The sequence below is a fragment of the Tauraco erythrolophus genome, chromosome 9, assembly GCF_009769465.1.
Source record: "Tauraco erythrolophus isolate bTauEry1 chromosome 9, bTauEry1.pri, whole genome shotgun sequence".
Classification (NCBI taxonomy): Eukaryota; Metazoa; Chordata; class Aves; order Musophagiformes; family Musophagidae; genus Tauraco; species Tauraco erythrolophus.
In genome coordinates this window covers 25,060,970-25,073,086 of record NC_141473.1, presented here as the reverse complement: position 1 = coordinate 25,073,086, position 12,117 = coordinate 25,060,970, and the positions used below count along the sequence as shown (strand labels likewise).

At 46.8% G+C, this 12,117-nt stretch overlaps 1 protein-coding gene across 1 annotated transcript; it reads left to right on the top strand.

The window, feature by feature from the left end:
- The first annotated feature begins 404 nt into the window (after nt 1-404).
- On the top strand, nt 405-3,288 carry LOC104375106 (dual specificity protein phosphatase 13B). The gene is made up of 3 exons (XM_009981373.2): nt 405-607; nt 1,700-1,920; nt 3,062-3,288. Exons 1-3 carry the CDS (start codon nt 447-449, stop codon nt 3,286-3,288), a joined length of 609 nt encoding a protein of 202 aa, XP_009979675.1. The 5' UTR covers nt 405-446.
- Nucleotides 3,289-12,117: the final 8,829 nt, after the last annotated feature.

Genomic DNA, 12,117 nt, shown 5'->3' with positions numbered 1-12,117 from the left:
TCAAGTCTGCACAAACACTTCGGTAACTCTCCAACACAAAGTACAGGAGCTTTCCTGTATTACACTCATCGGTGCTACAGTAACAGAAACAATACCTGCACCTACGAGGTTCAGCTGGTGCTGCATTCGGGTGGCACAGGATGTTCTTTTTCACCAACGTTACTTGACACGAAATTAAATCATATCGTCTTATGCTGCTGCTTTCTCAGGGGATGAATTACGTGCCTGTAGAGTCCTACCACAGAGTCAGTCCTGCTCTCTGGACACTTCTAGCGATACCTGCAGGCCCTGCTGCACACACCAGTTATAATAATGTAATGCTATTTGGAGGGTAATGAACAGGACAACTTTCTAGGGAATATTATTTCTGTATGAAAATTTCCTCTTAATTCATTTCAGAAAAGCTGTCTCTGATATAGCCCAAGTCCGTGCAAGAGAGGAGCACGATGCCTCACACCAGAGACTCTTCATCTCCGACCAGCAGTGCAGGGAGCAGAGCTTTCTACGAAACACCAGCGCTGTCAGACCTCCAGCGGCTCCTATGGTTCAAAGGAGGGTCTGATAATCATGTGGACCAAGTCTGGCCAAATATTTACCTGGGAGATGCGTAAGAACACATGCTCCTATCATTAAGTTGTTATCGGTCCCTGGGAGGAAGGGGTGTGGTACAGTGGGGAGCAGCTTTTGGATCTGCAGGAATGTTTTTGCCATACAGGCTTCCAAAACTGATAACATAAGGGGCTTGGATGTAACAAAAAACATGACATACAAAATGGTGACTTGCTCATAGTGTGTCTGAGTTGGGTTTTCTATGTTCTGTGAACTACAGCAGATTTGGCAGGGTAAGAATTATTTGTATTCTAGCCAAAAGTCCTTAGAGAATCCATCCCAAATTGGTGTGAACTCTGAGATTCGTTATCTGCGCTGGAAACTGTGCTCTAGGGCAGTGGACAAGAGCACCATAGCCCTCACACTCAAATAGGAGTAGCAGGATCAAGAGCCAGATGGAGGACGACCCAAATGAATTATACAGTAGGGATTTTGCCAGTCCAAACCCAAACTTTCTTTCAAAGACAATAAAACTGAAAACATCAAACAGGAATTTTTATGCAAATACCTTATTCTTGTGACAATTGCCTTCTATTTGGATTACTGCAGATTAAATAGACCATCAGCTCATTTTTCCCAACTGCTCTGCCTCACGAATACATCGGTCAAGGATCACAGTTCTCAGTCTCGGTTTATGGTGGGAAGCAGGGAGAACCTGGCTGGTAAGCATGATGCAGCCGCTTCATATCCGAACCAGGAACGAGGTGCTGCTGTATCTGTGTGGATTCTCACCCTTGCAACCCATGCACACTATGAACGAGAGATTAGCTCTAGAACTCATTAAACAACTATTTAAAGGAAAATCTTGACCGCTTCATACAGTAAACCATGTTCCCAGGGATTAACCGCTGGGAGGTATTTGCTTAACTAACGGTATCCCACCGGCAAGTCTATGCTCTTGCTGCTCTCCACAACACTGTGTCACATTTTTCACATGCAAAGCACTATGGGCTTCTCAAAATTTGCTGCTCTGTAAGCCAGCTGCAGTTCCTGCATCCTTCCCTAGCAGGAGCAGGCACTAACTTTAAAACACGCTATTTTAGCAGAACGTCAGGAGTGTTGCCAATGAGCCCTTCATGTCTTTCAATAGGTGGGCTGCTAGAAGCAAAACTACTCTTCAAAGCCTCAACATTACTCATATCCTTAATGCAGCAGATGGGCCATATAGCATCAACACAGGAGCCAAATATTACGAAGATCTGCAAATAGAGTACTACGGAGTAGAAGCATTTGATGATCCTTCCTTTGATTTAAGTATCTTCTTCTATGATGCTGCCAATTTCATAGGCAAAGCCTTAAACACTTCAGGAGGTAAGAGGGAGGCAAAGAGAAGCTTTGGGAGGAAGTTTCAACACGAGCCAAATGGCTTCTCCTTTGCAGTAACAGGCAGCAAAGCTCAGATTCAACATATGGTTCGAGAAGGCCCATGCAGAACCGCTGTGTGGAGGATGAGAAGGGCCCCTATGCCATGTGCTGCAGGAAAGGTGGCCATGGCCAGGTTCCTGGGAGCTGGGGAGGGGTGGCCACCCCAAACCCAGCGTGGTGGGAGGAAGGGCCAACACTAGGACCGGAGCGAGAGGGAAGGGCAGAAGTTACAGCACTGTGGGTGCTCCCTCACAGGTCCATCTTGCAGGACCCGTCAGGATCCGTGTGCCTGCACACACACCTCGCACCCTGCACACATGGGCATGAGCTCCAGCCCCAGGTACCACAGCCCCGCTCCCGCTCCACTCAGCTGGGAGCAGCGGCACTTCGGCACTGCCTGAAATGCTTCACATGCTTAAGTGCTCTGCAGAATTGGAGCTTTATTCAGACTGTCTATTAAGTGAGAGAAGCAGCAGAAGTTAATGAACTAAGTCAGAAACTACGAGCCTGACCCACAGCCTGCTGAATTTTTGTCAGCAGAGTTTGGATTATGGCCTAGTTATCATAATTTCCATTTGTTCCAGAGTTCGCTCCGACTCTGACTGGCTGCGGGATCTGCTGCTTTCACTGGAGTGCTTTATTAAATCCCCAGTTATAGCTCACACTGGGCTGCTGAGATACCGTAAATTATGAGTCCATTTTCACAGGCAGACTATCCTACAGAGTTTAGGGGACTTGTCGGTGATCACAGTCAGGGCTGGGCCAAAATTTTCTGCCAAAACTGTTGGGGTTTTTTTCCCACAGAAAACTATACTAAGAAGTTTAGTCACAGAAAGCTTCTCCTTCCATAGAAAATTTCAACTATTTTAATCTGAGGACTAGGTTAGATGCATAAGGCCAGTATGAAGTACCACCTTGCCCTTGACATAAGGCACCATCTTAAGCTAACCATGTATGAAAACATGAGTATCTGCTAATCTTCATTGTTGTTTTCCAGCTTGTCTCTAATCGGTTTTGTCCTCCCTGTGTCCCTCTCGCTTTAGAAATGCTAAAGCCCACCCACCTTGCTGTGCCTCTTCTTTTGCAGGTAAGGTGTTCGTTCATTGTGCCATGGGGGTAAGCCGCTCTGCGTCCTTAGTGCTTGCCTTCTTAATGATCCGGGAAAACATGACACTCGTGGATGCTCTGAAAACAGTGGGTGCTCACAGAGACATCTGCCCAAATTCAGGGTTCCTCAGCCAGCTCCGGGACTTGGACATTAAATTAAACGAAGAGAGGAAAGGAACCAGAGAATCTGCTACTAAAGAGTTGTAAGAGAGTATTGCTGAGAGAGAGAGGACAAAATGTTGTTTGAGTTTCCTGTACCTCTTTTAAATGAATTGCATTTGTAAACTAAGGACATGAGTTTATGATACACAGGAACGTGTGTTATTACTAAAAGTAGATTTTACTCGATCTTTCCATTTTGCAAAGCCCTTCCAGATTACACTTACGATTGTATCCTTCGCTCTCCACCTTAAAACATTGCTCTCTGCTGGAAGAAAAAAAAAAAAAGAAGTATCAGGTTCCACTTCAGAAATAGCTGTGTTTCAGCAACTAGTGAAGCTCATGTCACTTTATGAAGTGTTAGGCTATTTGAGGTGAAAGATGTCATATTATTTATGCTACAATAATGCTTAGAAGTCTTCTTATGAGTCAGACCCCCACCCTTTTGTTTCCTGTACCTAAAATGGTTTGTATTTTGAGATGTGAATTTGGCATGGTTAGTTCTTGCCTTTACAATTGGTGGAGACACTGTGTTGGGGACAAAAGGCTGTTTAAAGGCTGGGAAGCAACAGAAGCTACTCTAAGAAATTATTCTAGGTCTATTTATAGTGTTTTCCCTTTAACTGTTCATCAGATGTGGGGTTTTTTAGCTCATTAAAATACCTCTGTTTGAGAGGGCACTCAAATACTGTTCATCCTCCCTAGTAAAACCCATCCAGGAGATGCTGTGGAAAAAGCTTCTGAAGAGGAAGGTGTGTTCCCAGCTGACGCTCCAAATAGCTGCATGGGCAGTAGGGGCGGGTGCAGGAAAGCATTTAACAACGAGTTCAAGGGATTTCAAATTTGCCTGACAGTTCAATGTTATAAAACTTGAGATTTTCTTTCCCAAAAATAAAGGTCATTAACATTGCAACATCGTGTTCTGTGGCATTTGCTTTTGTGAGAGGACTCGAGTGAAAACTGAAGGGACACAGGAATGGCAAGGGAGGTGCTGACAGGCATCAGGCTTTCATCTTTGTGTCTCTGGGCCACCATAAGAGCACTCAATAGCTACTGTCATCTGATGGATCAGTGCTGCCTGGAAACTATGTGAAGCACATCTGGCTCTTGGTTCCCAGCACAAAGCTAGTTCGGGGATGGCAATTGCTTGCATTCCTAGTACCAAACTCAGGAATGCAGAGGCATGAATACTCCCCACCATGTGAGCTGGCTGCTCAAGAACGGCAGGGAAACAAGGGAAAACATTCCTTGCCATTCCCAGTGCTGTCCACAAGGCAGATTTCTGCCTTCAGGACAGACAACTCAGCACCTTTTATAATGCTCTTTGGCAATATCTACATCTGATACGTAGGGCAGGCTATAGGAGTGCACAAAGCAGAGGATTTGGCACTGAGGACCTGACCCTCACACCGAGAGCAGCTCAGGGGGTTTGGATTTGGACTAACCCTGTGGATTAGACGTCCCTGAGCAGCAGGAGAGCAGTGCTGGAGTGTTTCTTTCCTTTAGTTCTCTGTGTAAGGAAACCTGCTCAAGAGCTCCAGGGCTGCTCTGCAAGGTCAACAAAAACATGGCAAGTGGGAAGTCAGCTTAAAAGTATGCTCCAGACCCAAAACAAAATTTAACATGCATGTCTCAGTTACCAATTAACTCTAACGAACTAATTTCAACTTACAGAACAAGTTGGAAAAAAAAAAAACCCAAACAGTGGAGCTGGCTACAGAGATGCCCCCAGCCCCAAGCACAAGAACTGCGTTTCCTCATGCTTTTCACCCATAAAAAAAACCTCTCCTCGTCTTTAGCAGCAGCAGGACTAAGGCCAGCCAGCCATTCTCGGTTGCAGAGCGAAGGGTACAGCTGCAGATGCGCTCGCTGGCGGGTACGGGAGTACCTGCACATTAAAGGCATTCTGTGCCATACAAACTTACAGAACACTGGTTGGCGCAACTGGAAAACCGCCTCTTACTCTGAGGATAAATTACTGCCAGCGCTGCAGAAGAACACGCAGAACGTCCCTTCTCACGCTCTGGTGTCACACACGCCGCTGCCGCCCCAAAGGAGCCGGGGCACGGCGCGTCCCCCGCACCCCCGCCCGGGCCCCTCGCCCGGCGCCCCCCGTCGCACCGGGAGGCGCCGCCAGGTGGCGCCGTCGGCCCGGCGCGGGCGGTGCCGCGGCCGGCAGGGGCGAGGGGCGCCGGCGGGGGCGAGAGGCGGGGGGTGCTGCCCCGCCTCCCCCGGGGCTCGACCCCGCGTTGGCCCTTTTGGTCCGGATGGGGGTCAAAGGAGCAGCCGGCGCGGAGGGCTGCGTTTGGGAGCGCGTCCGCCCTGTGCCGCCCGGGGGGCTCGGACACGGCCCACCCACGCTCGCCCCGCCAAAAGAGACCCCAGCCAGGGGAGTAAAAAGTAGACCGGGCCAGGGTAAAACTCGGCACGCCCTATACACGCGTGCCAGGGGTAAAACCAACCCCACGCTGATGCACGCCGCTGCAGTGAGAGGCAACCTGCTGCGAAGACCAGCCCAGAGCGCCCACCGACACGGGCGGGCCGGGGTATGCCCAGCCGCCTCCCAGCGGCACACATCTGGGGTAAACCGCAACTGCCCCTCCAACAAGCACACACAGTGAAAAACCAAGTGCCTGGGGTAAACCCCAGCCACCCCAGCGGCTGTCACATCCCTGGTGCAAATCCCAACATCGCCACCAGCCTCGGCACGCCCGGCGTAAAGCAGCGCAGCCCCAGCGCACCGGCCGGGTCACATCTGCTTCCACCACCTGACGACCGGCTTCCTTCAAAACTCAGCCTCCCACTGCTGCTGCTGCTGCTGCCCTCCACTTGCCTCTCTCTGGCTGATGGTTGCAGGGCCAAAGAAGGTAGGGGATTAGGGTTTATAATTAACACAATTAAAAATAGACTTTGAATAAGCTGAACACAGAGAGGCTGGAGAGCCGTCGTGCAACTGGCACGTTAGGAGGAAACTAAGTGGTGTTATTCAAACAAAGGTAATCCAAGACACCGCAGCGCAGGAGCTTCGACTACCAGGCAAGTACTTTTAAGCTTGTTTACAAACCGACCCCCAGTGAACTCAATACACTCACTGAGCAGCATGAATTTAACCACAGCCCGCTCCGCAAGCAGCAAGACAACTGCAGGGCCAGGCCAGATTATCGTCTCTGCTGTTGCACTCAGAAACTCTTAGTATTTGTGAAATTCTAGTTTGCTTTCCAGCTGGATTCTCAGGCTGAGGATCTCTCACTGAAAAAGATGCTTAATTCAAGGGGTTTGTTTTTTTAAATACCAATCCGGCTTGTATATTCATTTCTTACAGAGCTATCTTTAAGATAATAGCCATGAAACACTGTATCTGGGTTTCCTTCTCAGCTGATGTTCACAAGAGTCTTTACTGGGAAGGGAGAAATTGGCCATCCGGTTACACTGGAGAAAATGTGAAACAGACTATGAACAAATGCTGTTCAGTTCAAAAACAAAACCTGGGGAAAAAAAAAAGAGAATGATTAAGAAGTTGAGGGGGGGAGATTTTCTTTTTTTTTTTTCTTAATACTAACTCTTTATAGTTTGGGGCTTCTATGGATTATTATGACTAGGATGGAATTTTCAGACAGAAATGGGGTTTTTAATATCGACAGCCTTCCTCAGAACATTTTTATTGAGGAAACATGTTTGTATGGCTATGAAAGCCATCAGGATGCTTTGGAGTAAAAGAGTACAGAAAGAGAAGACTGGGTTAAATTAATTCCTGCTAAATACCTACCAGCAGACTTGCTGTCTACATGGGGAGCTGGAGACAGAATTGTACTAGGGTAAAAAGGATACTGCGTCTATTTATAGCACTGCCTTCAACACCGTAGGAATTCAAAGGAAAACTCCAACTCAGCACACAGTCTTCTCATCATCTGCTTCTGTCAAGATCAAATCAGGGCTGAGATCATTCCCTTCCTCTGCAAATCCCTGCTAGGAAGGATCTGTTCCTTCCTGCAAGTCAGGGACTACCATGGTACAAAACCACCCCAGAGCTCATATGGTCTGGGCTCTGGGAGTCCTTACCCAGCCAAATGTCACCTCTTTCCTCTTGGTAGTCAGAAGAAGGCAAGAAAAAGAGCCTCACAAGCCTCAGCACTTCAGCAGGAAAGACTGAAGGTGTTTCACTTGCTCTGCATCCCTGCTCCCTGTAGTGTCCCCAGCCCTTCTCCCTACACCGCCCCAGCCCTTCTCCCTACACCAGATGCTCTGGGGCACTTGCAAACAAGAGGGTAGCATATCTCTGGCATGCTCCCAGTGCCAGGCAGCAGGGAGGGGAAGAAGAACAAGGCACACCTGGTCATGGTTGCTTTTGGTGTCCTGAGGTGAGGCCCTTACGCTACAGGGGCATGTGCCACTCCTGCCGCTGCAGGGCCATCCGTCTCTGAGAAGCAGGGGGCTCCAGTAGGGGTGTGTGGCACCTATTTATCAGCAGAAATTATCTCTGATGTTAAGAGTACAGATGAGAGCAGCCTTGGAAAAGGTATTAGCAAAAACCTGACCACCACTCTAAAAATAAGGTAGGCTCCTGGAGTTCCTTAGTTCCCTTCTTTTAGCATCATGGTGCCTCAGATCTTTCCTTCTCATCTTCCACCTTCCAGTTTCTGTTTAATAAGAGCTGCTCTTTTGTTCTTCACGAAGCACTACCTACTCTGCTCTCTCAGTGATCCTCTTTTGTAATTCTGTTATCAAGCTGTCTGCTAGGTGGGGAGCAGAAGGTGCAGGACTTGGTGCTGCCTTTGAGGTACAGGTAATTATTATGTGCATCTGTTACTGTGGTTGCTGCCTCAACAGGTGGAAAACATGCTGTTCTCTGATAGATTTGCAGCACTCTGTGCTCCTGCCTTGTCTTTTCTCTAAAGCCAGTCATGTGGTGTTCCTAAAATAATAAACACAGCCTCACTGCTGCCACAAAAACCCCTGGTAAATATATTTTTATGGGAATGAAATATTAAAGGATTTGAACAGTTATTCACTGAAAGCAAAATATGAGCAGTAAGGTTGGGTAAAGATTCAAAGGCTGGTTTCCTTCCTTTCCCTGGGGCACATCAAGGCTGTACTGTTTGCACTTTAGAGATGGATAGCGGGGAATTACTTAACCCAAAATGATGGAAACAATTCAGACTATAATAATATAGCATGAGAGTTTCTCACATTACATCTATTCCCCATACTGCTGGCTATATTCTGCCTTCAGATTCACGTGCACAACTCTCATTTGATTCTGGAGGAACTGTATCTGAAGCCAAAATGCATTTCATTGTCTTTCTGAAGTCTCTCTCTATGGTTTAGTTGCTAATTCCTAAGCTCAAAGACTGGGGACAAAGCTTGTCTAAACATTTCCCAGTGTCTGTCTCCGTGAGATTCCCATCTGCTGTGTTTTATTTTGAATTTCATCTTCCTACTTTCCTAAAAACACAAAGCAGAAACACACGTTTCCTCTGCTCTGGAGTGCAGGAATCACCAAATTTCCCAGCAGGTTCTCTCACAACATAGGATGAATCCAAGTCTGTCTAAAAATGCTACAAGCCCTTTGAGGAGTAGAAAGGGAGGAGACCAGAAATGTGGGCCAAGTTTCTGAGTGTTATGATCACCCCCCAGCCCCCAAAGGGGCTCCATATCCTGTTTCCTCTCTCCCAAAAATTTCACCTGGCTTCGAGTTTCATTAAGAGAAATACACATTGCTCGAGTCCAGGCTCTAAGTCTTCAGTTCGCGCTTCCTGCTGACACTGCAGAGACTACAAGAGCCGTGAAAGCTGAGTCTGACCTGGGGGCTTCAAATTTACTACGATAGCAGAGAAAATTAAATGGAGAGCACATTAAGCGGGTTGGGAGATTGTTGTTGACCAACAAATCTTCATTAAGTTCCTGCACCAAGCTGTGCTGCACCTCTGAGGAAACCGATTATTGTGTCTCCATCTGCGTTTCAACTATTTCTCCACCAGGCTTAAAACAAATTCGAACTTGCTTTAGGTCCAATTAGAAATAAAACACAATATTAATCCACCTTGCCCCACACATGCCCCTAGTTTGGAGGTGCTGGTGCATTGTTCAAACAGGCCAGTTTCCACTCTGCTCACCATCAGTTATTTACTGTCCTGGTTTTCACTAGCTCTTTTATTTACTGTCAGTGTCTTTCAGGGACTTCGTTCACTGTAGCATGGTGACTTTCTGGATTAGTGGTTTGCGTTACCAAACACAAGGTCTGAGACCGGCTCCTGCTCTCCAGACCTTTCAGCTCAAGAGCTACCAGCATGAGCCCCAAGAATTCATGAGACTCGCACTTTCTCCCAGCAAAGCCTGTGCTCAGCACAACAGCCACTTTCGCAGGGTTAGAGCAACGCCCTTTTTCTGATATTCATGACGGAAGGGGGCTACCACAACTGAAGCCACCGACAGCCTTCCCCGCAGGCCACTACTAGAAATACAGCTTCACAGGTAAAACAGGTACCAAGCAGCTCTGCTGTGTGGGCTTTAAAAACACTCTGCCCAGTTTAGACCAAACAGAGGAAGAAGCTCAAGGAAAGCAAGGGGAATTAAGCAGCAGTACTGAGAGTTATATAGCTTTAGCATCTGCAGTGTACATGTAGTGCAGGATCTTCTGCCACAGACTGTATGTCCTTGCCTTAAAGTAAGATGAGAAACTAGCTATTTCTCTTCTGAATACGAGAAACAAAAGGTACATGCAGATACACCATGAATGAGGGAGTTAGCCTTTAGTATCATTCTTTGCCAGATAACATTTATGGTGGCCAAGCCATGTATTGGCCATACCCCATACCATGTTGTCCTCAGATAACACTCAAAAAATATGGATGGGACTCAACCTTTTCTGTATCAAAGAGAAGGCACCAATTATTTGGGTTTATGCAGCAGCACCTCAGCATGCAGGCTCTTACTGGTTCCCAGCAGCCGGGCACTGGAAGGCAACCTCCCCTTCACAACACTGCTTCTTGTGTCCCAGGCAAGACTGAAGAGTGCCACCACAACAGCTGCCTTCTGATGGGATCTGAATTAGTTTTTGCTAGTGGTTAATTGGTTTCTAGCTCTAGAAGAAAGACAGTGCTGTTCGGTTTGTACCAGGTGATCTATGGCATTTTAGGGCACATATTTTTAACTGCTAGTTTGTCTTAGAAATATGGTAAGAGTTAACCTAAAGGACAAATTATTAGAAATACCTGTAATCCCAAGAGTTAACCAAATGCTGGGAAATTGTAGACCTCAAATCAGCTGTGCTACAGAATATGATGAGTTCCTTTTTTTTTTTTTTTTTCCCCCTCAGCAGACTCAAGTGAGATTTTACAATGAGAAGAAAGCAATTTGCTTAGCCGACTTGGGATTTCATCTCCTTTCACTGCATCTCTTAGACTATACACACGTCAGCAAGCAAGTCTCAGCTCTGTTCAGTCTCAGTCTGACCTCTGTACTAACTTGATTTATTGTTTTCAGTTCTCAAATAGTGTATTACGTTATACTCCAAAGGGTGTGATTAGAACTGGCCAGTATTTTAATGCTTTATGAGGGGCATCTGGGACTGCATGGGCAGCATACATGTTGTGTCACTGCTATAGGAGTAGTCTGTATTGATCCATACCAGTGTGCTCCAAGACAAGAGCGTGTCAAATTCCAATAAGCTTTAGTTCACAAACCTGATTTGACAGGTGGCCAAGCTTGCACTGGGACTGACCGTAGTTCTCATGGTGGGAATAAAACAAAACAGCTGGACTGCTTCTAGCCATTGCATTATGAGAGGATTTCCATTCCTTTCTCTTGTTCTATTTCTATCTTACAGAGCTTAAGGAGGTGTTTATCCTTCCAAGTTCTGTAGCCAGAAACCTGGGCAGCAGGAGCTTGCTATCAGCTCTGTGGTTTATCTTTCTGCCAGAAGATGCTGGTGAGAAATACAGGCTACTGGAACTAACCTTTCAAACCCCTCTGAGTCCTGCGATGGCTATCACATTGCTAGAAAGTCTCAGATCACAGAGGCTGGGATGAGAAAAAGAAAGATAAAGAAACACTTAGAAAGACAACACAGTTGTTCTTAAGCTGTAATATCACTGCGTTTAATAAGGGACCATGCTATTTGTTTTAGGGTCTCTCTACAGAAGGACTTTGCATGCACAGAAAGAAGGGTATCAGGAGCACAGCATGGTGATATAGGGTTTGTGTCCTTGGTTTGATATTGCATGTGCTGAACTCTATTTTGAGCACCACAGCCAAAACCTGCTGAAGCATTCCTAGAAAATCTCATCCCCCAGCATGGAAGTCCAAACTTGACTATTACTTTCACCTCATAATATAAGCTGCCTTTGGCTCACTAGAGGTGGCACAGCTTTTGACCCAAATTAAACCCAAGGGTGACTCTTTACCCTGGTTCAGCTATCACTACAAGTGTTTGGCAGCATTCTGCCCCTGGGTTGCCTCCCAGCTCAGAATTGTGGAGAGATGTAGAAAAATCATCTGACTTAACTTTACCATCTCCACATGTGTGGTATGAACAGCAGTGTCTTCCTCACAGGCTCACTGCGATAGCAACTATAAAATACATTCCAGTGCTTAAGAAACACCAGGGAACTGGCTGCCTACCTCCTGCTGTTTTCCATCTTCCTTCCTAGCAGGTTGCTCAGCCCTCCTGCTACGCCAGCATGGGGATGTGTGTCTGCTGTCTCCTGTAAGTTGGGTAGTAGAGAGCTATCTTTGTGGTGCTGGTAGAGACCACAGGGCAAGAACAAAGACCAGTGAAGCTGTCAGTGCTCCCAAACAGAACAGACCCAAAAAAGAGCAATGTAGTGTTTTTAAGACAGAAGAACATACCAGAGCTAGTTACAGGGTAGAAGGGCTTTG

Excerpts from the sequence above, each read along its gene's own strand:
- LOC104375106 (XM_009981373.2), top strand. The coding sequence starts at position 447 with ATGCCTCACACCAGAGACTCTTCATCTCCGACCAGCAGTGCAGGGAGC. Across the intron at positions 608-1,699 it reads AATATTTACCTGGGAGATGC|GTGGGCTGCTAGAAGCAAAA; the intron begins GTAAGAACACAT and ends GTCTTTCAATAG. Across the intron at positions 1,921-3,061 it reads AGCCTTAAACACTTCAGGAG|GTAAGGTGTTCGTTCATTGT; the intron begins GTAAGAGGGAGG and ends CTTCTTTTGCAG.